The 25,978-nt window shown below is 39.7% G+C and overlaps 1 protein-coding gene across 2 annotated transcripts in view; it reads right to left on the minus strand.

The window, feature by feature from the left end:
- Positions 1-25,978, minus strand: part of LOC105197537 — a 153,902-nt gene that overhangs the window by 21,597 nt on the left and 106,327 nt on the right. The window contains exons 3-7 of one of the 2 annotated variants that reach the window (XM_026131231.2): positions 23,268-23,519; positions 22,322-22,555; positions 4,845-4,969; positions 3,864-4,071; positions 77-188 (exon numbers count right to left, since the gene is read on the minus strand). In XM_026131231.2, the coding sequence (XP_025987016.1) occupies positions 77-188; positions 3,864-4,071; positions 4,845-4,969; positions 22,322-22,454 (578 nt within the window). In that variant the 5' untranslated portion in view covers positions 22,455-22,555; positions 23,268-23,519. The remainder of the gene's footprint in view (positions 1-76; positions 189-3,863; positions 4,072-4,844; positions 4,970-22,321; positions 22,556-23,267; positions 23,520-25,978) is intronic. The other variant, XM_039446058.1, reaches the window with a different exon arrangement.

Raw genomic sequence — 25,978 nt, forward strand, 5'->3', positions numbered from 1 at the left:
TTAACAATGCAGGTCAAAACTGACGTGTCGCGCACAGTTTAGGCGATTAGCTAATACGATATCTTAATTGACTCACCAGATATTGAGGAACTTCTCCCGAACTTTCCGCTTCATACTATCACTCTTCCGACGGTACTGCAATCTGCGGCAGGAATCCGTATAGATGGGCTCTGGAAGCTTGTAGAAGCCTGCGAAAGATGGAGATATGTACAGATTAAGCTCCGGGAAAGTCGCAGGTTTTTGCGGCGGGTGGTGCGCGACGCAACAAAGGACCGTGGAGAGGGAGGGGCATCGAAGATGGAACGCGGGACGTCGGAGCAATTTTTCGCAAACTCTGCGTCATTTCACGTCGTAACAAGATTTTGTAAGAAGAGTTTCATATGCCGAGAGTTTCCTTATACACGTGCCGTTCCAGTTTTACCGGCTTTCCCTTTATCGGCAGATTCTTAGAAATTTTCCATCCACTCTTAGCGGATATTTTCTAGAGGATCAAATTACACGCAGACGTATAAAAGTGCAAATTGCGAAGTTTTCTGAATTAAAGTTTCGGCGATATGCAAATAGAGCCCGGTTCACATCCAATCGGGATGAAGGAGCGAAAGAAAGAGGCAAGGCTCTGTGACTTTGAGAGATAGTAATTAATGTAACGGGCCGAACGTCTCGGGACGTTTTGTTCGTTCATGCGCGAACCACCCTTTATATGAGCTCGACTAGAAATTGGAAGATAGGAATAGCCGGAACGGTTCCTTGCATGGACAAATATTTATTCAGCGGCCGCGATTCGAGCATGCCGCTGTTTATCCGCTCGTATATCCGTCGCTAGCCTCAGACCGGGCGGCATCGTAAAATTTCTCTCGGGGAAACTTTTATATCTGACCGAGATGACCGACCCATCTCAACGTAAAGTTCGATCCATATCCAATGCCAGCGTAGGAAATAAAATCTCAAACAGAAAACTGTTATCGTGACAATTGCGTTGAACGAGATTGCGTTGAATTGGGAGACACACACACACGTGCGTACCCATTTCGAAATTAATCTCCGTCGTACAATAAACTGGAGAACGCCTCACCAAAATGTTGGAAGAAAGCGCAACGCGTTTTAAATGTATTCTTTTTTTCATTATTTCTTCATACATCATTTTTCCCCTATTTTTTTTTTTTTTTATATTCAATATCGTTTGCAATTATAGCAAAGGCTGGCCAAGTTTCTTACGATTTCATCATTGTGCAATAAAATTGCGCGATAGTAATTGTTTGAACAGATGTAATTATCGCAGCTATTATTTAATTCTACTGTATTCAGGATTTAGTCGGCAGCTGTTTGTATATCTGAACAGCGATAACTTTTTCAATCCGCTGAGAGGATTGCCGCGTTGCATGACAATCCAATTTCCAAACACTCTTCTGAATTGTCGAGAACTGTCGAGGGCAAGGGATTTGTGAGCAATTTAGACTGCACACTTGCGTTAAACGAAAATGCCACGTTTCCAGTTTCTGGTTTTGTGTTCTCGATTAAATTATTATCGCGAATTCGGCGCCGCCGGACATTATGTAAAATAACTTTGACTTTAGAGAAATATGCGATAAACGATTTCAAAAATTCATGAACAAATCTATTACTCGTTCTCATAATTTTTCGCTAAAGTTTGACATTACTGAAATTCTGTTATTCCTACCTGGAAATTTTGCTAAACGAGAAAATATCAACTTGAACGTGCGTCCAATGAATTGAACTCGAGAGAGCTGGCGGACTGAAAAGGGGCAGAGAAAACGCCCGTGGCGTTTTGCACCGCTGACGTCCATATTTATCTTCAATTTCATTTTCTTTTCACTATACGCGAAGCAATAGCATAAAAATTCTTTGTGTTCTGTACAGTGCAGAAACAATCGCGATTTCGGTTTTGCTGGTCCATCGACAACCACCTTCGAATTTAAGGAGGTATAAATGAAAAATTAAAGTGCTTCAATCTGTTTGCAAATTATATAGAATATTATTTAAAACAAAACTAATATTATGTTAAAATTTCAAAGCGATCGACCGTGTAGTTTCTAAGAAAATATAAGTTTTATATCATCACAGATGCACTGAACAACTTATGTTCACGTTACGTAACTTAATAAAATGTTTCGATGTACATAAAAATTATATGACTAGTTGGAGCAAATCTTTCTGTGTCTTTCTAAAAATTTACCATGCAGTTTTTTTCCAAGTAGAAAACTCATGAAAATATATGCTTACACTTTTAAAAATATGCAACAAAATTTTATGTAATGTAATAGCAGCAAATTTCAAGAACAGATACATTAAAAACATTTAATGTTATCAAAAGTACATTAAATTTCATGCACACATATATTTCGGCTATAGATACATTATATTTAATATGCTTGTGTTACTAAAAAATAAACATCAAATTTCATGATATTTTTAATAGTGTATAATTACGTTGTTAAAAATAAACAACAGAATTGAGTGTGATGTAATTGAAGCAAATTTCGAATAGACATTAAAAACGTTTAATGTATATTTAATATAAATGTTGTAGAAAGTGTAAATTTTATGTACATACTTTTTAGTTAAAGATACATGAAATTTAATGTGTAACTTAAAAGTACATTGTATATCATGACTTTTTTAACAGCGTAGCCTAAAGATAACGTTTGATGAAAAAACTGTAACGGAACATTTGGCAACGCCGAAGAAAATGATTTTAAAAATTGTTACAAAGATATTAATTAAAAGCTAAGCTGTTGTACACTTAAAAAAATTTTGTTGAAACACTAAAAATATTTAGTCCAAAACGTTCAATTAAACATTGGGTTAATTCAATAATTTAGTTGCACAATAAAAAGTGGTTCATTCACGTCAACCATTAAAATTTTCTAATCCAGAATCAAGTACACCAACTCGATATTTAGTTGAACGTACCGAACTAAATATTCTATTTTTTCGACAAATGTTTTGCAGTAGAAGGTTCTAGGTGTTCGTAAGCATGACATTGACATATACATATATATATAGTACGAAGTATAATGAGGTGATATGCGGTAAGCATTGATACGCTGCAGATTAGCTGTACAGTCACGTCCGGCATTTTCAACGGTAAAACTAAAAGTACGCATAAACAGTGCGTGAAACGTTATTAACCTATTAATTATCAAAAACATTTCATTAATTTAGTTTTGCGCAGTTCAAACCCATAGTGATCTCATGAAATCCAAACACATGCTAAAATTTCAAAAACAGTCAATAATATGAAAGTCACTTTTCGTTGAGATTATATAGATCATCCATCCTTAAGGCAAAAGAGTAATGCCGTTGCAATAAATTAATGTTAACAGTCGCGTGCACTTCGATGCATTATGATAATGGACCCACAGGTCCATTAACACATACGTGTGATCATTCAACGAATAATGACAGTTATATACCCGTGCACGGCCGGAGCATTTCATTTCGCTAATGTTCGCGCTATTTAATGTCAAAAGTAAGATATTATCCCGAATGTCTCCGTTTCGTTGGATTATCCTATTCACTTTTTACCGTTACGGCCGCCGCACCGCCGCGTCGCGAAATCCGATTACGAAGTTCAATTACGAAGCTCATTCAGAGAAATTTTGTACGTGTTACTTATTTAAGCAATCGGAGCTGATCGTCGTCGCCAAAATTAGGATCGACGATTATCGAATTATAAATAATGTCATCGCGTTACGGAGAAGAGGAGTACGGTGAAAATATCTCGGCTCTTTTAATCTTTCACGCGATATTTACAGAGTGTCACTGAAATAGATCGGCCGGGGATTCAGGCACATATAGGAGGGCACACTCTAGATGCAGAAACGACGTACGTGGTTACTTACTAAGCCAGCTCAGCTGATCGTTGTTCTCCAATTTGTTCTTGAAACTGTCCACTTGACGTTTGAGTTCTCGCAGGGCGAGGGAGGGTGTGGCGCACAAAGCTTCCTGATGCTCTCGCAGTTGTCGCTCTAAAGCCGCCACGCGCCTCTCTAAAGCCCAAAGTACCTCCGCCTCAATCACCCCCGAAGAAGCGGGGTGTGCGCCAACGATCTTTTAAAAGCAACAACCAGCTAAGTACCAAAAGTGCACGCTACATATGTTCACGAGGATATTTTGTATAAAATTACAATATATTGATCTAAGATAACATCTCGCGCTGCTTCCTCGATTAGACTGTTAAACTAATTCGCTTATTTCCATATTTCTTTTGTCAATAATCTGTCTGAAATTTTCCATCATGCCTCGAGATAACAAAGAAAGACATCTGTAAACTGATCTTTAGGCTATAAATCTTTACTAACGTCTAGCGTGATTAGAAAATGATTTTTGCGCTTTACTGTAATGAATTTTGCATTCATATCTAACGAGCATAGATCGATGCAAATATGTAAAAACAGTTACTCGTCAAAAGATAACCGGAGCTTTAAATTTTTTTCCAAAACAGCGATAAATTCGTAATGAATTTTTATCATCAACGTTGATTCACGTCACGTGCGACGAGGAGACTAATTCTGATAATGCCACAACGACTGTTCAATGCGTAGAATGGACGCCCATTACTCGAAGCAAGATATTATTCGCTTGAAATATGTGAGTGTTAACAGGAAACCTGATTAAAGAACACAATTTTTCTGATCAAAGAACACAAAGAGCACATTGTTTCATGCACCGAACTTCGTGTCAGACGGGCAACGAAAAATTCTCTGCCTCTCTCGCGGGACAACTGCCACGGGAGAGAGAAAAGTACTTATCAAGAGCTATTAAACAATATTTCCTGAAATCTTAATTAATTGCATAGATTAATTAAAATTGAAATAGAGTACCTGAAGAACATAAGGCGTTTCGGGCGTGTTTGCCGGTAGATGAGTCGAAATATTGAGGAGCTTGTCCCCCTTGCGAAGCTTTACGATGTCCAGAGGACCAGCCTCTGCCGCGCTTCTAAAGAGTTCTGCAAGACAAAAAATAAGTTCTCCTTTGTAGAGCCTGATCTCCGTCCATTCTTTCCTCCTTCCGAGAGAGAAGTTTGCTCGCGCAATTTCTTAAATTTACCGTCTATATCTCGCGACGCAAGAACGAGAGAACGCGTCATTTCTCTCGAATTATCAGAGCGGCGGCGGCGACGACGACGACGACGACGACGACGAGCGGGGAGCAAACGACGTACAAACGATATTTGCGATACCCGGTTTTGATCCCCGCTATTAACTGTCCGCCGTTTACCATCGTTTACTATATTACCAGAGGTGATATTAACTTTATTAAACGCGCCCCGCTGGCGCACGGGAGATCGACGGCCATCTCCCAATTACCCCGGCTTCCCGGCGCAACCGGCGCGACGCGGTGCGGCGCGGCGTGGCAACCGGCAAAAAACGGCGACACGTACAAATGGCCCTTGGCCGCGCGCGACGCGTGCACGGAATTCCGCTCGTCACGACCGGCGCGACGTGCTCTTTCCGGTGTATCGAGCGAACTACGCTCGCGAGGGAAGAGCGACGTTTCGTAAGTGCATGTTTTATTCATAATTGGAGCGCCGCGCGCCACCCCGCGCTACGCACGGGGTGTAACGGCCGTGTATTACTGTGCCCTCAATAATTACGATCGACGACGTAGCGTCGGAATAACGGCCGTAAAATGTGTGCCTCTCTTTCTCATTGTGCGCCCCACTGTAAATTTCGGGATCGTGCAGATTAAACGGCTTAAATTATAAAAGTGGATTTCGGACGTCGTCCGCCGCAATCACCATTTTATTCCTGAACATTGAAACGAGAATTCATGAACGCGAGAATAAGAAGATGTAGAGAATGTAAAAATTCCGAATGTAATTCTTAATTAAATCCCCCGCAATGTGCGTACCTTGTGTAACTAACGTTTAATTTCATATTTGCTTATCTGGATCCTCGCAAATGTAAGCATTTGAGACGATTAAAACGATAGCAAAATATTAAGTATTCCGATTAATTTTGAGCGATTTTTTGCAAAAGGAAGACCGATCAGAAATCTGGTTTGCCAACATTTAATTGCTTCAGCTAATTCTTCAAGCGTTTGAGTCGAGTTTCTGCATCTTCAAACTCTTTTGGTTAACTGCACTCAAAAAATATTTTGCTAACGTAGCTAGATTTCTCGCTATTTTTTGTATTTGCTAAAAGAAAGTCGTTTGACACATACAAAATTTATAGCAGTAACATTTAACAATACCTTCTAGAAAATTTAAGATTCATTGCCAATTATATAGTCAAATTTTATGATAAGTATGATTGAACAGGCGCTATAAACAAATTTTCTTTCTAAATTTCACAAATAGTTCAGATATAAATTCGGTTCTACTAATAGATTGGATGAGTATCAAACATATGCAATATCACAATATTTGCTAATTGTTAATTAGTTCCGGACTCTCGAAACTTAAACACAATTAATAATTGGAAAATAGATTAATGAGAGTCAGCGCGGGTGAAAGTGCGCAATCACAAGTATTAATATTAAATCATTTATTTATTTCTAAGTTACAAACGAACAAACTTTAATGACGGCTAGAATTTTTATTTTTTTCTTGATACGCTGAAGATGACTCCAAAACGAATCAAAACGTTTGTTTGTTTTTAATTTAGAAATGAATAAATAATTTAATATTAATAATATAAATTTAAAGAGTAAACAAAATTGAGTCGAGCAATTTTAATGATTTAATATTAATGCTTGTGATTGCGCATTTTTATCCGCGCTGACTCTCATTAATCTATTTTCCAATTATTAATTGGATTTGCTAATCGTTTATCTACCTTGGTTAATTTTTTGCAGCCAAAAAATTGTGGCTGTACTTGAAAAACCATTTTTTTTTAGTGTTGCACATTGTTTGATTTTCAAATCAAAATCACCATGTTTGAATCATCGATGCTAATATATATTCACACGTTTTAACTAATGAAGCAGACTCAAGGTAAATTTCTGAGATAAATCGGTGAGCTTTGGCAGTCGTTTTCCTCGAATCGAAGCAGTAAAGTGAAGGACGAAAATGATCTTTATCACGTTCCATTTTCATTATTTTCATTGCACTAAAAAGTACGGTTATATTTACGAGTGCAGCGGATCTGTGTCAATATTTGTAGAAATGTCCAAGCTTTGAAATGACGTACTTACTTTCAAAATGTCTCTAATAGATTTGTAGCTATAGCCATCTACAGTGAGCCCTCAAAACTAACCGGAACACCAAATATATATATATATGACTCATGATTAATATAGAAAAAGTTAGCACTGGACTTACAGAGAAACGCGACATTGATTTCCCGAAATACACTGTGTAGATCTCCCACTATACCCTGCGATAGCCTCGTAGATGCATACGCGCCTTGCAAAGAATAATACTAAAAATTGTACAAAAACGCTGAATAAATGATACAATCCATGCTATTTTCGCCTGTCTTATTTTAGCGCGGATATGTGCAGTAGCTTGAAATATTGAAAAGCTCAACACGTATGTAAGCGCATATTCGGCATTTGGATTCAACAGCAACATCCGACAAGCAGCTTCCGTAGTAATAGCTAATGAATGAATTCATTTTACATCCATGATGAAATATAGACGAATAACATAAATGCGCGGGCCAATTATCCTGCGTATAACGCAATATTTTATCACATTGAAATGTGAGAATAAATTGCGCGGGTGTTCCTATGAAAGCGAATAATCTGTTAGCAACACCTATTCAAATTAGAAGCGCAGCTCGATGCTCGATTTTGAATGGCGCATCTTAATGCACTGACGGGGGTGGGAAAAAAAAGAGAGGGAAGGGAGATCGAACGCGTTTCCACGATCTCGATGTAAAATACACGTCCCGTCCCGGTCTCGCGTGAAAAATGGAAGCGCAGTGAAACCTGGCGCGATCATTTATAAAGAGTCCGGGTCGCCCTTTTCAGTTCGCTACCTGACGTACACGTCTCTGGATAAAATAAAAATATTCCAAGCGCGCGCGTTTTCCCCGTTACGCTTGTCTCGGCCAAGGAAACGGAAAGAGCGTGGGATTCGCGTAACGAAATACGAGAAATCATAGTGTTTCACGATTTATCTGGACCGAGGTTGAAACGGTATACCCTCCTGATGGAACGTTGTCGCGCATTCGTTTCGTTTTATGCGCGACCTTTACGAGCGCGCGCAACCATTTTCGCCAGAATTTCACCGCCAGAACTGGGAAAAGAGGTTCGCGTTTCGCGGCGAAAGGCAAACGCTATCATCGCCGACCGAACTTCGATTTCTGCTTTCAATGGCACAAAGTGTAATCAAACCCATCGCGCGAGCGCGCGCCTCGTGAACTGAAATACACAGCGCGCTACATTCAGCGCGCTGCGGAATATGGGTTAATTTTATTTTATTCCAGCAATATTTGCCAGGGGTTTCGTATTCATCCCAGAGTACTCTCGCTGAAATTCTCGTTGCCTGTATACCGTGAAAATAATGGTGGAGTAACGATAACAATGGTAATTATTCGCTAAACCACCTATCGTGCAGCGCAGCGATATTAGCGGACGCAGGAAAATATATACATCCTGAAAATTTATAACGTTTACATTTTCATCTCGACGCGCTTAGCACTCGCGAATACGGAAAATACATATGGCACTGCCAATAATCGCAACCGCGCCGACCGAGCAGCGTTCGATTTATCGCGGAATTATGGCTGACGGTGCGTGGAATGCCGGAATGCATAGCGCAAATGCAACGCGTGTCCACCACGCCCACGCACGAATTCGAAACGCTAATTGAGCTTGGAATCGTTTGTCGAGGCGGGTGGCGCGACGGCAGCGAGCAACATTCACAACGTGCAGGAAGCGCGCAACCAGATTTCATTGTAAATCTCTCGCTTGCTCCGCCTACGAGGCAAATTCTGATATTTCCTCTTTTTTATATTCGTACGGCGCGTGTCAATGGAATTTGCGAGTGTACTGTAACTTTAAAAAATCTTTTTAAAATAAATTAGAGAGTTTACTGACGCACGCTAGTGTATGATTTTCCCTTTTAACACGCCAATCGACATAGCATCGTGTCAGATTTCTCGTGATGCAAACACTTGAGCTTTCGGTACGTGCACGTGCGAACCAGGCGGTTGTTGCGATCGACAAAAATGAAAAAATAAAACGAATTTTTCATCTAGCTTGGATATTTAAATTAACATTTATATATAACAATTTTATTAGACATCAAAATCCGCTATGACCGAAAATTGCTCTCCTCCCCCCCCTCTCTCTCTTTCTGTCTCTCTCCAATCATTATATTTGAAATTTTTATCGATCAAATTTCATTTAATTCAACAATTTTAATTTTTTTTTCTTAAAAAAATTTCTTCATTATTTGTCGAGCATTCTCATAACATCCTTCTCATGCTTAGAAACGAATTTATTTTCGCAAATAGTTTCACACAGGAGAGATAAAATTATTACTCTGTTTTAATCACGCGTCATCGAAATACGTAACAGTATATCGTGATAAAACAATGACACAAATTTTATGACTTACATACAATATTAATAACTAAAATAATGATATTTGCGTAATACATATATTTTCATGTAAATATTTAATTGCTATCTATTGAATTTAGCTATTGCAAATAGCGGAAATTTTACTACACAATACAATACAGTAAAAGCAAATGTATTCTGAATCAAGCTTGTATTGTGTTAATAAATACAAGGGAAGAACTGCAAAAGAGAGGAAATTGGCTCGATTCCATTTCGGCGAATACATATAGCACCATGTGTATAAAACGCGAAAAGCAGTTAAAATTTCTCGATTATCCGTAACTTTTATTTAATACCGATGTAATTGTAACATAATGCGTAACAGAAAAACTGATTAAATCTGACCGATGTGGTCGATTCGCTAATGACGTCCGCTCAATTACATTCCGGTCAGTAATACTCGCGTCAGTCGACGATTCGTTCCGTCGTAAAAACGCTCGAGCACCCCGTACAGCAAGCGTACGATTACAACAATCGCGTGCACACGCGTTCGCTTTTTTTTCCTTCTTTTTCATGGTACTTAAACCTTTACGACCAAACCGTCGAATTTTCGTCCGCGTTTCGTCGGCGTTATGGCGCCGACCCAGTCGTGGTCCAACCCCTTCCTACCCCGACTTTGTTTCCCCGACGTGCTTACGATTTACATGATAATGTACTTCGCAACCGGAGCAGGATGGAATATCTCCCACGCACGGAAAGGGTGGAAAGTCGATCTGTACATATTTGAATACTTATATTAGGGGAAAGGGGGGTAAGATGACGAATTATTAATTATTTCAAGTTAATACATGATGAACCAATGTTTAATTTATTAGAGACTTTATATGATAATAAATAACCTGTAGTAGTTTGATTTCTATCTGCCCATAAGATAATATAATAAGAAATGTGTTTCGGAAGCACCTATATGTAATTTTTTTGGTGTTTGTTCCTAAGAAGTGACATAATTATAATAAATATTTTTATTTTCTTTATAAAATCACAATATTGTATAACTAAAAACGTATACAATGACGTATTCATATTTATTAATTTTTATATTGCAATATTTATATTTAATAAACGAATAACAAATGACGAACGTCGTGTACAAACAAGATAATGCATTTGTGCATTAGTTTTTTTAGTCTTAACAGCATTCTGACTATATATAACGCAAGTTTAATTGCAATATATACCGTAATGTATATCACAATTTTAATAATATTATTTTTACAAATTACGTAAATATTTTTTGTTCTATTTATGTTTTTCTTTAACTACATTGTGATATCAAAATAGTATAAAATTATTGTATTATTTATAACGAACCTTTTTTATACATAAGAGTACATTTTTAACTTTATTTGATTGTTTTAATTCACCTTACTCAGTATTAAAAATCATCTTGCCCCGCATATGGGACAAGATGACGAAATTGACATGTTCTAAAGGAATTTAAATAAAAAAAAAATCCAGTTTGTTTAACAACTTCTAATTTTTACTGTTAATAAACAAGGTTTTAGTGAATCTGAAAAAAAAATATATTGTTATTTTTACATTATAACAGAAATTAGTAAAAATCGGCAAACCTTAAAATCGTCATCTCACTTCCCTCTCCCCTGCATTCGTCAAATAAGTTCAAATACACAAGATCTCTGACGCGGAACATTCGAAAGCTCTGATTAATCGCGACACGTACGCAATCCGAAGAGATTTATGGAGGTTTCCTTTTTCTCTCTTTCCTTCTTCCTCTGTCAACGTGCATTTAATATTGATATATAGATTCCAATAAAATATAGTACTTTAGTTATTAAAGTAGAGATTTTTATTCAAATGTCTTTTTCCTTCCTTTTGCATTTTTTTTTTAAATTATTTGCCGTATAATTTTAAGCACGTAGTGATATCTAAATTTTCGACACGCGTCAATTAACCAATTTCATATAAATTCATTGTTGAAAATTCAAAACCGTATTGTAGCTTTCGACTCTTCGAATATTCAAACTCGTTCAAAATTCAGCTTTGTTGCATAAAATTGAAAACTCGCACTTTGCATGAAATCGAATAACATCGGGGCGGATTGATCGTCAAATTGATGACTCCAGAATGAAACATCCGATCATTATTCAACATTAGTCAAGCTAAATCGGGCGAATGTAGATCGAGGGGAGAAAAAAGTTGGTTGAAAAAGTTGGAGCTCCACTTTTCTTCCTTTTTCCCTATCGCGAGAATATATCGCGATAGGTTCTCTCTCTCTCTCTCTCTCTCTCTCTCTCTCTCTCTCTCTCTCTCTCTCTCTCTCATATAATGTTAAGAGTTGCACGCGACTGACATTCGGCAATAAATGCCCGACAAAATGAAGAGGAAAGGAGAGTAAAGCTGCGAACCATGTTTTTTTGTGGTAAAGGAACGAGAGGTCGTCCGAAATCGGACATACGAGGCGAACATTTCACGCGAGCTTTTTTTCGAATCCTCTTTTTTCCAGGGGAGATACGCGACGAAACGAAATATCGATCTGTATGAACAAGTGTTTATTGGTCACTATTGCTTGTGCCACTTTAATCGGGTTACCGCACCATATTTTTCTCGTAAACACCGCGATTCTTTTATTGGAGGAAAACCAATACACAGTTCGCACAAATAAAAAAAAACGTCTGCCATCGTGCGTGTCCCTGTGTTATGCATATTCTTGCTTTAAAGAGACGTAGAAGTACGTTCATTTGAATACGCAAAATGTAGAACCTTTTTCTATCTAGACTCCGGCTTGTTAAATACACACACACACACACGCGGTAAAACTTTTAATTTCCAATGCTAAACTCCCGGTTGAAGCGTCTAGTAAAGGATCTTTAAAAAAAAAAGAGAGAGAAAGAGAAAGGAAGACTACATTGCTATTACATATGCACAGCTTCTGTGTAAAATACCATATATATTTGATTTAACACAAATAGTTATCAACGCATGTACGGCACGATTCGCTCCGTGCTCGAAAAATGTTCATCTCTCGCGAAGCATTATGAAATAATAATTACCAGCGAAATTACTTTCTTTTTTTTTTTTTGTTTTTTTACAACGACTCTCAAGTAACGAGGGCGGCGCATTGCGCAAGTCGCAAAGAGAAAACAACAAGACAGTATTAACGACAACCCCTTCATCATAATTCCGGAATTTAACGAGTACCTCGCAGGTTGAGCCGAGATATCCCGAATAAGTCCCTTACTCCCGCGAAATATCCACCTCGATGAGGACCCGTAAACGTGCCCGGATTACGTGAATAAGTAAAACGAGAAGTTTCGCGTTTGCTGGTTGCAGGGAACTTATCACGGACTTGTCCGCACGTTTTTGTCGGCGTTATAAAACTGGGGGAAAACTAAATTCCCGTATTTCCCGTATCTGCCGTGCATTCTCTCGAGACTAGGCAGACTCAAATCCAAAGTCCGTAAATATCAGGAATAAATAATCCCGGCAGTTTCGCATTTAAAAATATAGGCGTTGGCGGGCTATTTCTACTAATACAAGCGCCGTGGCGTTTTTATTTTTCTAACGAAAAGGGCACGCATCACATGTAAAAATATCGCATACGCGTGCATAGACGCGTGTGGTATTTATAAAACCGAAGGCTTAAATAGAATCGCGTAAACCTGGGAATTAAGCCTTAGAAGGTAATTTTTGTTTAAACTTTATAAACAGTCCAACGGGTACACGTTTCTTGGATAAAGGTTAATCCTTTCGGTATGCTCATGCATAAGGACGACGACAAGTATCGATGTTTCCTAGGCGATAATGGATATTTCTGGAACTATCTCTATAGCGCGTCTCTCTGCGGCGTGTATCGCTCTCCTCCATTAGAGAGTTGGAGAAATTCAAGCCACTTAGCAAACCGCGAAGCACCTCCAGCGTCGAAAGGTTGAACGGATGAGTCTTAAATTAGACTCGCCGAGCGGCGGCGTAAAGGTCGCGGGAGAGAGAGAGACAGAGAGATCGCCGGGGGTTGGTTGGCGAGTTATAAGAAATTCGCGAGCAAACTTTCATCGTACGTGGCATGCGCGTACGATCGTTTGTCGAGCAAACGCTCGGCCCGATCGACCTCAAGGAGCGGTCGGCGTGGCGCGATATCGAGCCACGCCGACTTTAAGCACCCTCCGTAATTCAGGGCGATGATGATTGGCCGTCCCCGAATCACGTACCGCGCCGCAATTAGGCCTGATCCGTACCTACCCAGTGTCAATAGGCCTCGAACCGGCGAGTACTTCTAAATAAAAGGAAATCGAGGACTTCGTGCCCCTCGAGGCAAAAATAAAAATCCGGGATCGAAGTTTGTTAAGTTACGGGAGCAGCGACATAAATTATAAGATGTGAAATAGAGTGCGGGACGTCCTCCGAGCAAAAATACAATTCGTTTTCGTGATAAATGTCACCGTGTAGAATATTTTAACGTGATGAAAAATATGGGAAATAATTCATAGCCCCGCTCACATGGAAATACTTTCGCGAGTTCCGTAATTTATTATTAATGTCATAGCTAAAATAAAATTCGCATTTATGTAATTTTATAGTAGCCCCCCTCCCCGCCCCACCTGAGGGGGGACGTGTCAGTTAACAGTGTAAATTAAACTTTCGGACATTTATTTCAAGCTTGATTTAACTTAACTAGGTTAACGGGCGTGCTTCATTTCTTCGTGCATTTCTCTTCATTTTTTCATGCAATCAATTTTGGCGAATGTTTTTCATAACGCGTAAGAAATCCGAGCGCTACAATTAATTTAATTAATGTAACGTAATTAACCTGATTATTAAACGCGTGCGTCGTGCGTTACGAGTAAATACTTCGGTAATATTATCGTTATTTGCGATGAAAAACGCCGCAAAAATTCTCATGAAAATTTGTTCGCTGAAAATCATATTTAAATACGTCTGTACGTTCCTCTGTCGGGGGCAGAGCGCGGTTTGATTAACAGCTAAATTAAATATCCGTTTGTCAAAGCGTGTAGTGTAATCGGGTTCAATGCGTGCGCCGAAATAAAGCAGCAAATTTCGAATTGGAAGCCCTGCAATTATCCTCCTTTTATTTACGAACGTTAAAAACTTTATAAATGTTTTATAAAACTCCTATCGTCGGGGAGATACGCGCCATATGAGAATTTGGAAGAACGTATCGCTAGCCGCGTTGCATCTCGTAATGCGAGCCTCGTTGTTATTTTAACTACCTTCGTTAAATTAATGAATTCTCTCTCTCTCTCTCTCTCTCTCTCTCGTAAAGAATAATTAAAATCTTTCCTTCGTCATCGCCAATGCGCCGCACCGTCAAATTCCCCGGAACTCGATGTAGCAGCGTGGCACGGGCGCACGAATCTCGTTACGCAACAGAATGGCCGCGTTGAATCTTATTGTGTAGTTTACACGCAACAAAATCCTGTCAGATATTCGCACGATGCGGAGCAAAATGAAGCGTACACGGCCGCGCGTACACGTACGTAAAGGAAGGGTGACGGCGAGATCAGTGGGGGCAGCTATCTTCTGGCCGTCCATTGGCAGTAATAGGATAATGAATCGTGAATCATGAACGGCGGACGATTATATTTTTATTGTGACCCATGCTCAATTTATTCATTATTTTGTTGAGGCCAATATCATTGGGGCGAGCTGTAGGACGCGCTATCGCCGCGGTCGGAAGGCGTCCGTTCGAGACGGCGACGTCGTTAGAGATGCTATCTCCAGCAAAGTAAGAAACTCGCCGAGAGATTTTCGTTCAAAACGTCGTAATTTTTTTGTTTGAAAATTTATTTAAGAGTTCCTAGGAAAACCGTCTTTTCAGTGTTCAAATTAAGAACGTCGTTATTTGTTGTACATGTTTAAAAATTGGTGGGAAAACGTGTGATTCACCCTCTATAATATATTGGATATCAAATAAAATATTTTCACGTATAACTTGAGTTTTTTTCACAAAAACTCGTTAAAAAATGTATGTACTCTTTAGAAGTCTTTTGAGTAGAATCTTTACAACGGCTATTAAAATATGTAAAACTTGTGAACCTGTATGTAATAAAAGAAAAAGGCGACCATTAAAAGATAAAGAGTAGAAATTGCACGAGTTACTAAAACAGAGATATGTGAAATGTAGAAATCGCCATTAATTTCTAAAATGAAATCGTTTGTTTAATTCATACCTTGACACAAATTACCGGAATGACTTTCATGGTATCTGTAGTAAAAATATTAGTCAAATTATAATTGGTAATTATACGGAAGCATTGTCAATGTAATTCGGAACGTTGCGTCGCCATAAATACACTGCGATAACGTCCCAATGTTTGCCAATAATGCCGCGTCCAAAGTAAATGAAGCGGTAAACGAATAAATTTCGCAATGCAGCGACGCAGCATTGTAATATTTATTTCTAGCCATCGGCGCGCGACTTTCGTTTGCGTAATAAATGTAACTTCCAACAACAAAAGAATTTTTTGACACGCCCGATTGCGGAGACGAGTCCCGTAAATGGGTGTCGTGTCGCGCGACGAATCCGCGTTTCATCTCGTGCATTCCGGAAGCGAATCCCGGAAGCGGTCCCGCCGCCGATAATTCCGCGGCACTCGATTTCCGGAATTTCGTCCGGAACCTCGTTCTCGACGACGGCGAAAAATTCTCCGGCATTTCTCACAAATGAAACGTGACGGAGCGATGTTCATGCGTTTTAAAGCAAATTGGCATATTTACGAATAACGATGGAAAAAGTAAGTTTTATTCGTGAATAAAGAAAGATTTGCCGATAAATTATTTAATTATAAATTCGTATTTACTAAAAAGAAAATGTATTTCTCTTTATTAAAAAAACAAAATTCCTACTTTTAGAAAAATAAAAGCGTAGCTGTGTATTCATTTCCCACGACTTCGATTAGCCCCCATTTTCCTCACTCAATTTTTTCTAACGGTCGTAATTCTTCATTTGCTTTTCTTGTCACAATCAAGATGCGTAATTTTATTTATCTCCTCGCACCGCGAGGAACCAACTGTAATACACGAGTCTGAAGTAAGTACGTTAGTAAAAAAAAAAAAATATATATATATACATATTTCTTCCGCTCGCAAAGCTCGTTGCCGTAAGAAAAATATTCCTCGACAGAAAGAGTTTTTAAGATAGAAGCAAGTAGATTTAAAGCCTATTCAGGGCAGCATAAATCGTGTCATGTAATGTGGCCGACATATTCTCACGTAGTACTGGCATAAACTTCCCGCTTGAAACAAGATTGTTAAATCAATAGAAACAGACTGCATTCGATAAGAATCTTATTTTCATATTCAAGATTCGAAGAGTGGAAATAATGATTCTCGAGTTAAGCGCCGTTATTCGTGAGAGCGGAGATGTGAAGTACTGCAAGAAATATTCATATCCTCGTGTAGTTTGTCCTTTTCGATTTTATTTATTTTTTACAGTTTTAATATGCAAGTGAACCTTATCATAATTATTTTCATTTCATTCTAATATCCGTGCTTTTTAATTAATTTTTAATTATGTAATTAAATTAATTAAATCACATTTTTCTACTTTTTATTCGGAACAACCTTTGTGGCGCGATATTAGCATATTGCAATTTCCGTATGCTGCATGTATATTATTTTAAAATAAAGGAGGACAATATCGGGGATGTGTGTTTTGCGCAACTTGGCTGGCAATAGAGGATGTAAGAGATGTTCGAGACATGGCTTGATTAGATGGCAGGTGGGGTCACAAGCGTGTTAGAGCCTCAGCCTACCGATCGATATCTATGTCTATATGTGTAGAGGCCGTGTATTGCATTAGGTAAATGCGTAAATGCACCTCGTTACACGTTCAAGCTTGGCTTGAAACCTTCACAGGATACCAAGGAGAAACTCGAAAATTGAAGAGGAATTGGCTTCGAGTAACTTCCTTAAATGAGAACGTAATTGCGATATTTTCAAATATAGAGCAGAAAGTCGTGTTATTACGTCTTTCGCATTGAAAGGAATTCGAAATCACGTTACACTTGTATCACGAGAGAAAGAAGAAAAAAAAAAGTAAATTGAATTATTGTTGATGAGGATAATAAGAATTATCGCCGTAGCAATGCGATTTCGAGATTGTTGGAGATTTTATTCACGTCACAGAGAGACGCGCCGGAATGTCGACTTCACATCGCAGCAACAATCTCGTTGTAACGAGAGAATATAATGACGGCATCCGATATTAATTTCTCGTCTCGGATAATGAGATATCATGATAACAAAAGCTTGCTCATGCCGTAGCAAAACGGCCCGGTAGGTTTACAGTAGCAAAAACATCAAAAGAAATGACGTAAGGCAAATTGGTTGTAACGAGAAGATGAGCACGTTGCGAGGTACCGAGGACCAATAAAGATAATGGTTTCCAATAAAAATGCGATTTCTCAGCGTGATAGAGCTATTAGAGACACCATAGAAGAAAGAAAAGATAAGCACAGAAACATCATTGGCTTTTGTAATCAGAGTCGCGGTTAAAGTGTGCACATTTATTTCCTTTGTGAAGTTAACGATAAAACATAGATCATCTTCTATGTTTCAAATTGTAAATATCTCATGTATTTTTTGCTTTGCCGTATACACATAAATAATTAAGAAATTAGAAACAAGAAAGAGAAAGAATTTTTTTCAAGAAAGAAATAAAAGAAAGTCAATTTAAATCATATAAATAAATAAATAGTAAGGATTACATAAAATACAAAAAATAATGTCTACACAATTGTACTGCATCATTTTTGGCTCCGGACATATCAATTTTTTGTACCTGCGCTACACAAGCTTGACTGTCAACCATCGCATGCGGAATGGAGTAACAATTTTACACTGAAAGTGATTCAAAACTGAGAATCAAAACGTCTGTACTGTAATAATAATTTGTTAATTACATTAATTGACACACAAACATCTCGTGTTGGCTCTCGTCGGCGTTAATTCATATTTTGATTTATTTAATAATAATTAATAAAAAAAATCTTTATTGAATTTTAATTTAATTATATCGACATCTGGTAATTGATATTAAACTACGCGCAATTATTTAAATAAAATGAACTAATAGTCCAAAGCAAAAATTTTCTCTTCAATTATTATTTTAACATTTCCAATCCGCCGCTTGCAGTATATTATTTTTTTTTTCTCTCCGCAGTCGTTTACGTTTTTTTCTCCCCAGAGAGCACAAAAATAGGCCCAAGGGACGTGCAATTCTGCTTATGATCAATAAACCGGTTGAAAGCGGTCATTCACGTGTCGGGCAATGTGGCCGGCCGCCACCTAAAACATCAGCGAGACATTTAGGACTGCACCCACAGTTGGGTATTCGATTTTCCAGTTCGGTCAGCTCTACTTTAACAACCCTTCGGGAAATAGCAAGTACCACCATAAAAAGCCTGACGAACGTGTCGGAAAACAAAAAGTTTCGACGAAAACAAAAATGTTTCTTCTATTTGTTACCAACACCCTTGGCAACGTCGTCTTTTTTTTCCTCTCTTTATTTCTTTTTTCTCTTTCTTATTTCTTTTTCTAGAACCGTCTACATTTGTCGGCATAGCTCGATGAATAATTATCGGAAAAGCCTCGGGTTCCCGTATCAGCAGAGACGCGTGCACTTTTCCGTACTTCGTAAGGCATCGAGAAATTCTCATTCCCGGCGAAAAGCGGAGCTTCGATTCTGAGCCCTCGTGACGAGATATCGATCGGTTGCGTGGCATCCTCGCGGCACATTTTTCGCCAAGTCGGCCTCGTTAAAAGGCTTTTTAGTTAAGTGGAAGCGACTGCGACGAGAGAACGAGGACGACCAGCAGCGACGCGACGTGTTCCATAGCCGATCTACCGGGATGGAAGAACGTGAGAGCCTATAGGAGGCCCCCCTCCTGGGGAGGAGGAGGAGGAGGAGGAGAGGAGGATACGACCGTCATAACAACGGTCGTAACAACGACGGCATGTAATCTTGGAAATACGAGACTGCAGAAGGTAATTAAAGCGATGTTACATTCTTGAAATCGATCGGTATAAACGACAGAGTTCTGTTTTCCCGACATCAACATAAAAATTTAACGAAAAACCTCGCCACGGACTGATACACGCACATTTTATCTCCGTCGGTCTCGTTAACCCCTTTTTAATCTATTAATCGAAATAGCCATGTTTCTTTTTAATTACGGTTTTTAGCGTCCGCGTGATCGATAGAACGCGGAGGGGAGGGGGAGAGTTACACCGCCACTTTTGGCGATTCGCCATTTTTGCATACGTCAATCTTGATTGACGAGCTGAAATTTTAACGGAAAAATCACGGGTTAATGCGACGTGCAGTTGCCCTCGAGCGTTACACATCGAAAATTAAAGGGATCGGAAAGCTCTCGGTTTTAGGACAACGGGTTCTAGGCAAAGGGTTGGAGATCACTCTGTACGATAAGGCGCCGTTGACGAGACTTGTCCATGTTGTGTAGTATGACTCTGTACCGTCGTGTATCGTCGCCGGTAACATCATTGCTGACAAAGCTGTTTCCCTTAACAGGCGTACAAGGTTGTACACCTGTTGTAATTGCATTAGAATTTTAATTAACTAATGTAGCCTCGTATAAGTAACGCACACCGTTAAATTCGCACGATACCATCTCACTGACTAATCACACTATTTTACTACAATTATTACCCGATAACATTAGCATTAGACACGCAGGAATAATTGCTGACCGACATTTCGAAAATTGAAATATTCTATTCCTGACATGTTGATTTCCACAACGAGAACAATAATTAATTAGTACATCATTAAATAATCTAAGTTTAGAGAGCTTAATTAAATCATTAAATATTTTTTTTTATAGATGCAAAAGCTGTAGTATAATTAACAATAAACCACATTGCGGAGTAATTGAAATTAATTCACTGAAGTTAGAAGAGTTTGTAATTTTGAGTATGCTTTATAGCGGTTGAGCATTACGATACGTGGATAAACAGTGAAATAAAGCAATATGCGCCGTGCAGAGGCTAATTGAACAATGTTTTAAATTACCCAAAATGGAAAATCCATTGTATTGCTATCTAAATAAAACTGTGATGCGTACCGCAGGTAACAATACAAAACGTATAATAATAAAACTGCGGTATACAGTATATTACAATATATTATAAAGTATAATGCGCATTGCAGTAACGCATAAAGTGGTACAGCAAAATACGGTACGCTATAAAGTGGCGGAAAGGGGGAAAAACTACGTCAACCGAGAAAAGGGACAAGAGAAAAGCCAGATGGAAAAGAAACCCAAATCAGGTCAGATATGAAGGAGCCGAGTGTCAACGGGGCGAGCGAGATAAAAAATTTTCGATCTGGCTGCTTTTGTATGCGCGCTTACTCGAGATCGTGTCGCTTCCCTCAAAAATCGACGAAAATTACTCCCGCTGTGAAGGGGTTGAAAGAGTTGAGGAACGAGTTATGGCACAAGTGCGTGCTCATGTCATTTTACCTCCAGACAGAGGGGGTTGTAAGGGGCGCCGACTCGGTCGGCCACTCGACCGGCGAGCCGAGGAGAACGGCGTGGCGCGGCGCGGTGCGGTGCGGCGGGTCCGGTCGATAGGTCATGGCACGAAGGTGAAGTGTGGGCAAACATAATTTCGGTAGTGCTTCGAAGGGAAAGCTTTCATATCGGGCGACGGGCGAAAGCGTAAAGCGGACGTCTCGCTTCGCGGGATTGGCTGGCTCGCGTGTCGCGTCGCGTCACGATTGATATAATTAAATTGATTAAAACCTACGAACGTCAAATATTCGCCCGCCTTCCGATACCATTGACGGGAGGAAGCTTCTCACGCTTTTATCCAAAGTACACTCTCGCGCGGCCATAAAGCCGGAGTGAAAAGTTTGAGACGTACGGGGACAGGGGTGAGGGTGTTCGTCGACGTGAGATATTCGGCCCGGATAAAATATCTCACCCGCGTCGAAAGATTAATGAACAGCTAACTTTCGCGTTAATGCCTCTTTCCCTCGCGATTCAGTTGGATTACAGATAAATTGAATACTCGCGAATCAGTAATGAATCTTATTGTATTCATACCTAGACACCTACTGAGCTTTAATGATGATAAAAACTCTTCTTAAGTGCCGACTGTATCTAGATAGCAAGGAGACAATAATCTCGGGTCGCTAAAAAGCTGTTATCTCCTAAAGGTTTTCATCGGCTGTTAATGTTCGACTTGAGAACTTATTTAACAACTTTATCATTATAATATTTTTGCATACACAGTGAACGGTGGCAAGTTATAACAGCTTTTCACGACGAAGCTGTTATCGCGATGTGATTGCAAATTATTAGCGTTCTCGCGCGTTCTCTCTGATAACAATTATTACGTACATAGAAGAGTTGTTCGATTTGTTGACGCAATTTTTGCAAAACTTCTGTATAATTTATGCGTATGTATATAATAAATATGAGAAACGTATTTTCATATTTCATTATTTGATTTTATAAAAATAAACACTTCAACTTTATGGAAATGTCAACATATATATATATATATATATATATATATATATATATATATATATATATATACAATACATATAATCAAGATTCTTACTCTATAATTCTGCTTTATGCTAATTCGCTTATAATCCGCTTATATACCCTCGGTTTTACGACAATTAGTTGATCGCGCAACACACACAGGTGTACCGTCTCAACACGCACGAATATTTCAAAAATGCTGCGTTAAATAAATAAAAAAGTTGGCTCGAGAACGACAGAAAAGTCGATGAAACTTTTCGCCAACGTGGCAATAAAACTTTCCCACTCACCCTTGAGTTCCATGTCCGTGACCTGGTTCGCCTTGTAAGTGGCCGTCTCCCTACGGTCGCCGACGATGAAGTAAATATTGGTGTACTCCTCGTTGTCGTTGCTGCCGGTTCCGTTCTTCGCCTCGTGGTCCATGGCCACGCGGATAGTTTCGGCCTTGAACCGCCTGCCGCTCCTCGTCGCTCGGCCTCGTTGATGCAGTTTTCGAGACTACCCGGCCTTGCTATTACACGGGGCTGTCGAGGCACAAAGGTGAGAGAATTAGGCACGAAACTATCGCCACTCCCACTAACAACATTCTTCTGCGTTCTGTTTGTCGCGTTTCTGTAACGTTTCGGCAATCTAGCCCTCGCTAAGCACGAAGAACAAGCAATGTTACTTCGCGCACCGGTGTGCTTTCGCACTCGATGATTACACGTTTCGTTACTTTCTTCTTATTACGTAAAAACCGAAAGGATAAATGGATCAGTGAGATATGCCGTGAGATGCCATACCTCAAGGTTGCTCGATTTATATAGTTTGATGTATAATCAACGTGTGCTCCATCATACACAAGATAGCCCCCCTCTGCGCGTCAAACAAAACGAAAAATGATAATTTATTCGAGGGTAATTTAATTTTCTCAAAAATACACCATATCTCTTTCTACGTGGTGTGTCAATAATAAATATATCGAACTAAAAACAATTTATCCAAATATAATTTAACTCTCGTAAAAACATGACACATTTTGTTCGACTATCAGAAGAAGACTATCACGAATAGATTGTCAATTATTTTAAAATTAATCCTTTCAAGGAGATATCTGCTACTGTTGCCAAATCAATCGTGTATAAGTCGCAAAAATAATTAATAAGAGTCAAAGCCAAATCTTTTTAATTAAAAAACTAGAAGACATAGATGCAATGTAGGTCAGTAATATTCGAGTAAAAGTCTCACGACTCTTACCTTTGGTCGGGTGTGGAGGGATAGCAGCACCCTCGGCGAGCTCATCGTCGCATCGCCGGCCCGGCGGCGGCAACGACCGGGCCACCCCCGATTATCGTACCTATCGAGCTCGTGTCTGCTGTCGCACGTAACACCTGCCGCTTGCTTCGGGATTGGACGTACCGGGAACTCGTCGACAACAGCGACCGACGATAGGGTGCAAGCGTGGCCGACCGCTCGTCTACTACCAGCCGCGTTTCCTCATAGTCCATCCTGCAACAGAAAGATAGAGTGTGCTTGACTTGCGGCAGCAGGAGTGAGATTATCGTATGCGAGTTAATCTTCATGTAATTTATGATTCTTGGAATAGAGCATTATGTAGTTGCACATGTGTTTCGACGTCGGAGATGATTAATGCTTAATCGGGCAATTCAAAAACTTCAGCTTTCAGAGAAGCTCTTATTATTTTTTAGATAAATTTTGAAATAAAACGAAAATTTTAATCAGAAAATGATAGTAAAACTTATGCTTGGCAAGTTCGTCGAATCGATTAAAAAACTGACGTAATTGCGATATTTTTAATAGAAAATTGAAGCCCTTTTTTTAGGCCCTCTAAGACCCTCCTTATTCAGTGAAGAGTTAGCGAGGCGTTCAGAAATAATTGCGACCTTTTATTCGTAAAAATTTGTAACGACCTGACTTTCTTGCGCACGGACTAGCTCACTCGGCACAAGGCGGGTCCGAGAGAATTAGATAAAACGATATAGTTATAGTACTCTGCTCTCTAAATTTTTTGGAGTGAAATTTCATCTAAAAAAGTGGAATTTCACTCTAACAGTGTGAAAATCCTGCCAGTCTTGATAAAGAGTGGCAGGATTTTCACACTTTTAAAGTGGGATTCCACTCCGAAGAATTTAGAGAGTACGTAGCGTTTATTATACAGCAACGATTACAATAATTCCCATTCCGATGTGCTCGGTTCAGAAGTCCTTACGGAATTACAATGTAGTTACTTCGTTTTTTTTCCGGACGCGATCTGCGACAAAAGTGCCGATCTGTTGCGCTTATGTGGTTTGGAGCAATCGGTCGTTAGTTTAATTGATAACGCACCGTAACGGTTGCATTCGACGGGATTTATTTACCCGACTGGAAATGACGCGTTCTCGATGTTTGGCATGTTGCGCGATCAGCTGAGTGATCTGTATTCAGCGGTCGCACGTGTGTTTCATTCGCGCGCAATTTTTATGTGAGTTTGCACGACGCGTAGCGCGGTACGTGATCGGCAGGGCGCGCGGACAGGGGCTCGCCGGCTCGCGCCGCGATACAACAGGCGTGCGGCCTTTTATTTTCGCGTATATGGATTACCGGAGTGTTGCGATACAGTACGCTGCGGGACTGATACGGCAAGGCGAAGATGCACCAGTTCTCGCGCCGAGAGCTCTCGGTGAAGCCAAAGAACACTTTGCCTCCTTCGTGAACCGGTGGATGGATGTTGCTGGGAAGGTACTGGCACAGTATAAATAAGAACAGTAGATTTACTCGGTGTCGGCAATTTTGATCTAAAGACTACAAGATCGCCATGTTGCTGGTTGTGGGTGGATCCAATAGCGTTTTCGAGTGCAGTGTTTTAACTCAATCTGAGTCGGGTTAATGACACCATATGCTAGAATCATCCAATCAAAACTTTACCGCCATAGTGCTGATTGTGCTACTTGGTCATGCGCGAAGAACAACTATTTCCGCGCTTTGTAAAGGAGTAAATTTACTGTTCTTACTTATACTGTGGTACTGGTTATCAAGAATCTTTGGCAGAGACTAAACACGCTTAATCTCGTAACTGGCGAGTAACAAGGCGGAAATTAGACCGTCGACGGAGACAAAGAACACTTTATCTCTCGTGCAAACCTGAGAGATTTCTTCGGGAAGACTAGTCGGCGGATCGGATCTGGCCGACTAGTCGGAGATGAATGGAGATGAAGATTCCAGCTACCTCACATTTCCCGACTTATATACCGTGATTCCGGCGTCGGAAATGTTCGGCTGATCTTCGGGCCCTCTCGGGGTCCCGCATCCCCGCCGCTCGGAATCGGTTTGGTGGAGCGCGTGCGCGGCGAGGTAGCGTAGTTCGGTGGCGGCATCTGAGTGCGCGCGTATTCGGTGATGGTTTATTGCACGCAAAAAACGATGCTCAGAGTGCGTTACAAATTCAACTGCATTCTGTTCCTTTTCTCCTTGCGCTTGCACAATTAATTAAATTTTTAGCTACATTCAAAATTAAAACTGCATTAAACTTTAATGTTGAAAATAAAAATTGAAATCATATAGATTTTCGTTGGGTCACACGTATTCACGCGCGCAGAGTGATCCTCGTGATCTATCTACGATAGAAACAGAATTGGGGGTAAGGATCGACGTGTCGACGAAGTTGCAGGTAAACGTTACCAAAGCGGGATGCGCACCTGCGTTAAGATACGAAATGCGTTTATTGCTTTTGACTTGGCGTAGCGAAAGTGTTCTGATTACAGGGTACGTCGCGGACTTTCCCCGATAACGGTACGCAAAGTACGGGTTGCGCTGTAACCGCTGCCGTGTCGAAAATATAACGTAGTTATATGCACGAAGTGAAATGCATTCATCGTGAGAATTAACAGCAAAATTCGACGAGATGTAAAAGCCATATCACAATTGAAACGAATTACTTCGATTTTTATTCGTCTGGTACTCTAGTAAAA

The sequence above is a fragment of the Solenopsis invicta genome, chromosome 2 (genome assembly GCF_016802725.1).
Source record: "Solenopsis invicta isolate M01_SB chromosome 2, UNIL_Sinv_3.0, whole genome shotgun sequence".
NCBI classification, from domain to species: Eukaryota; Metazoa; Arthropoda; class Insecta; order Hymenoptera; family Formicidae; genus Solenopsis; species Solenopsis invicta.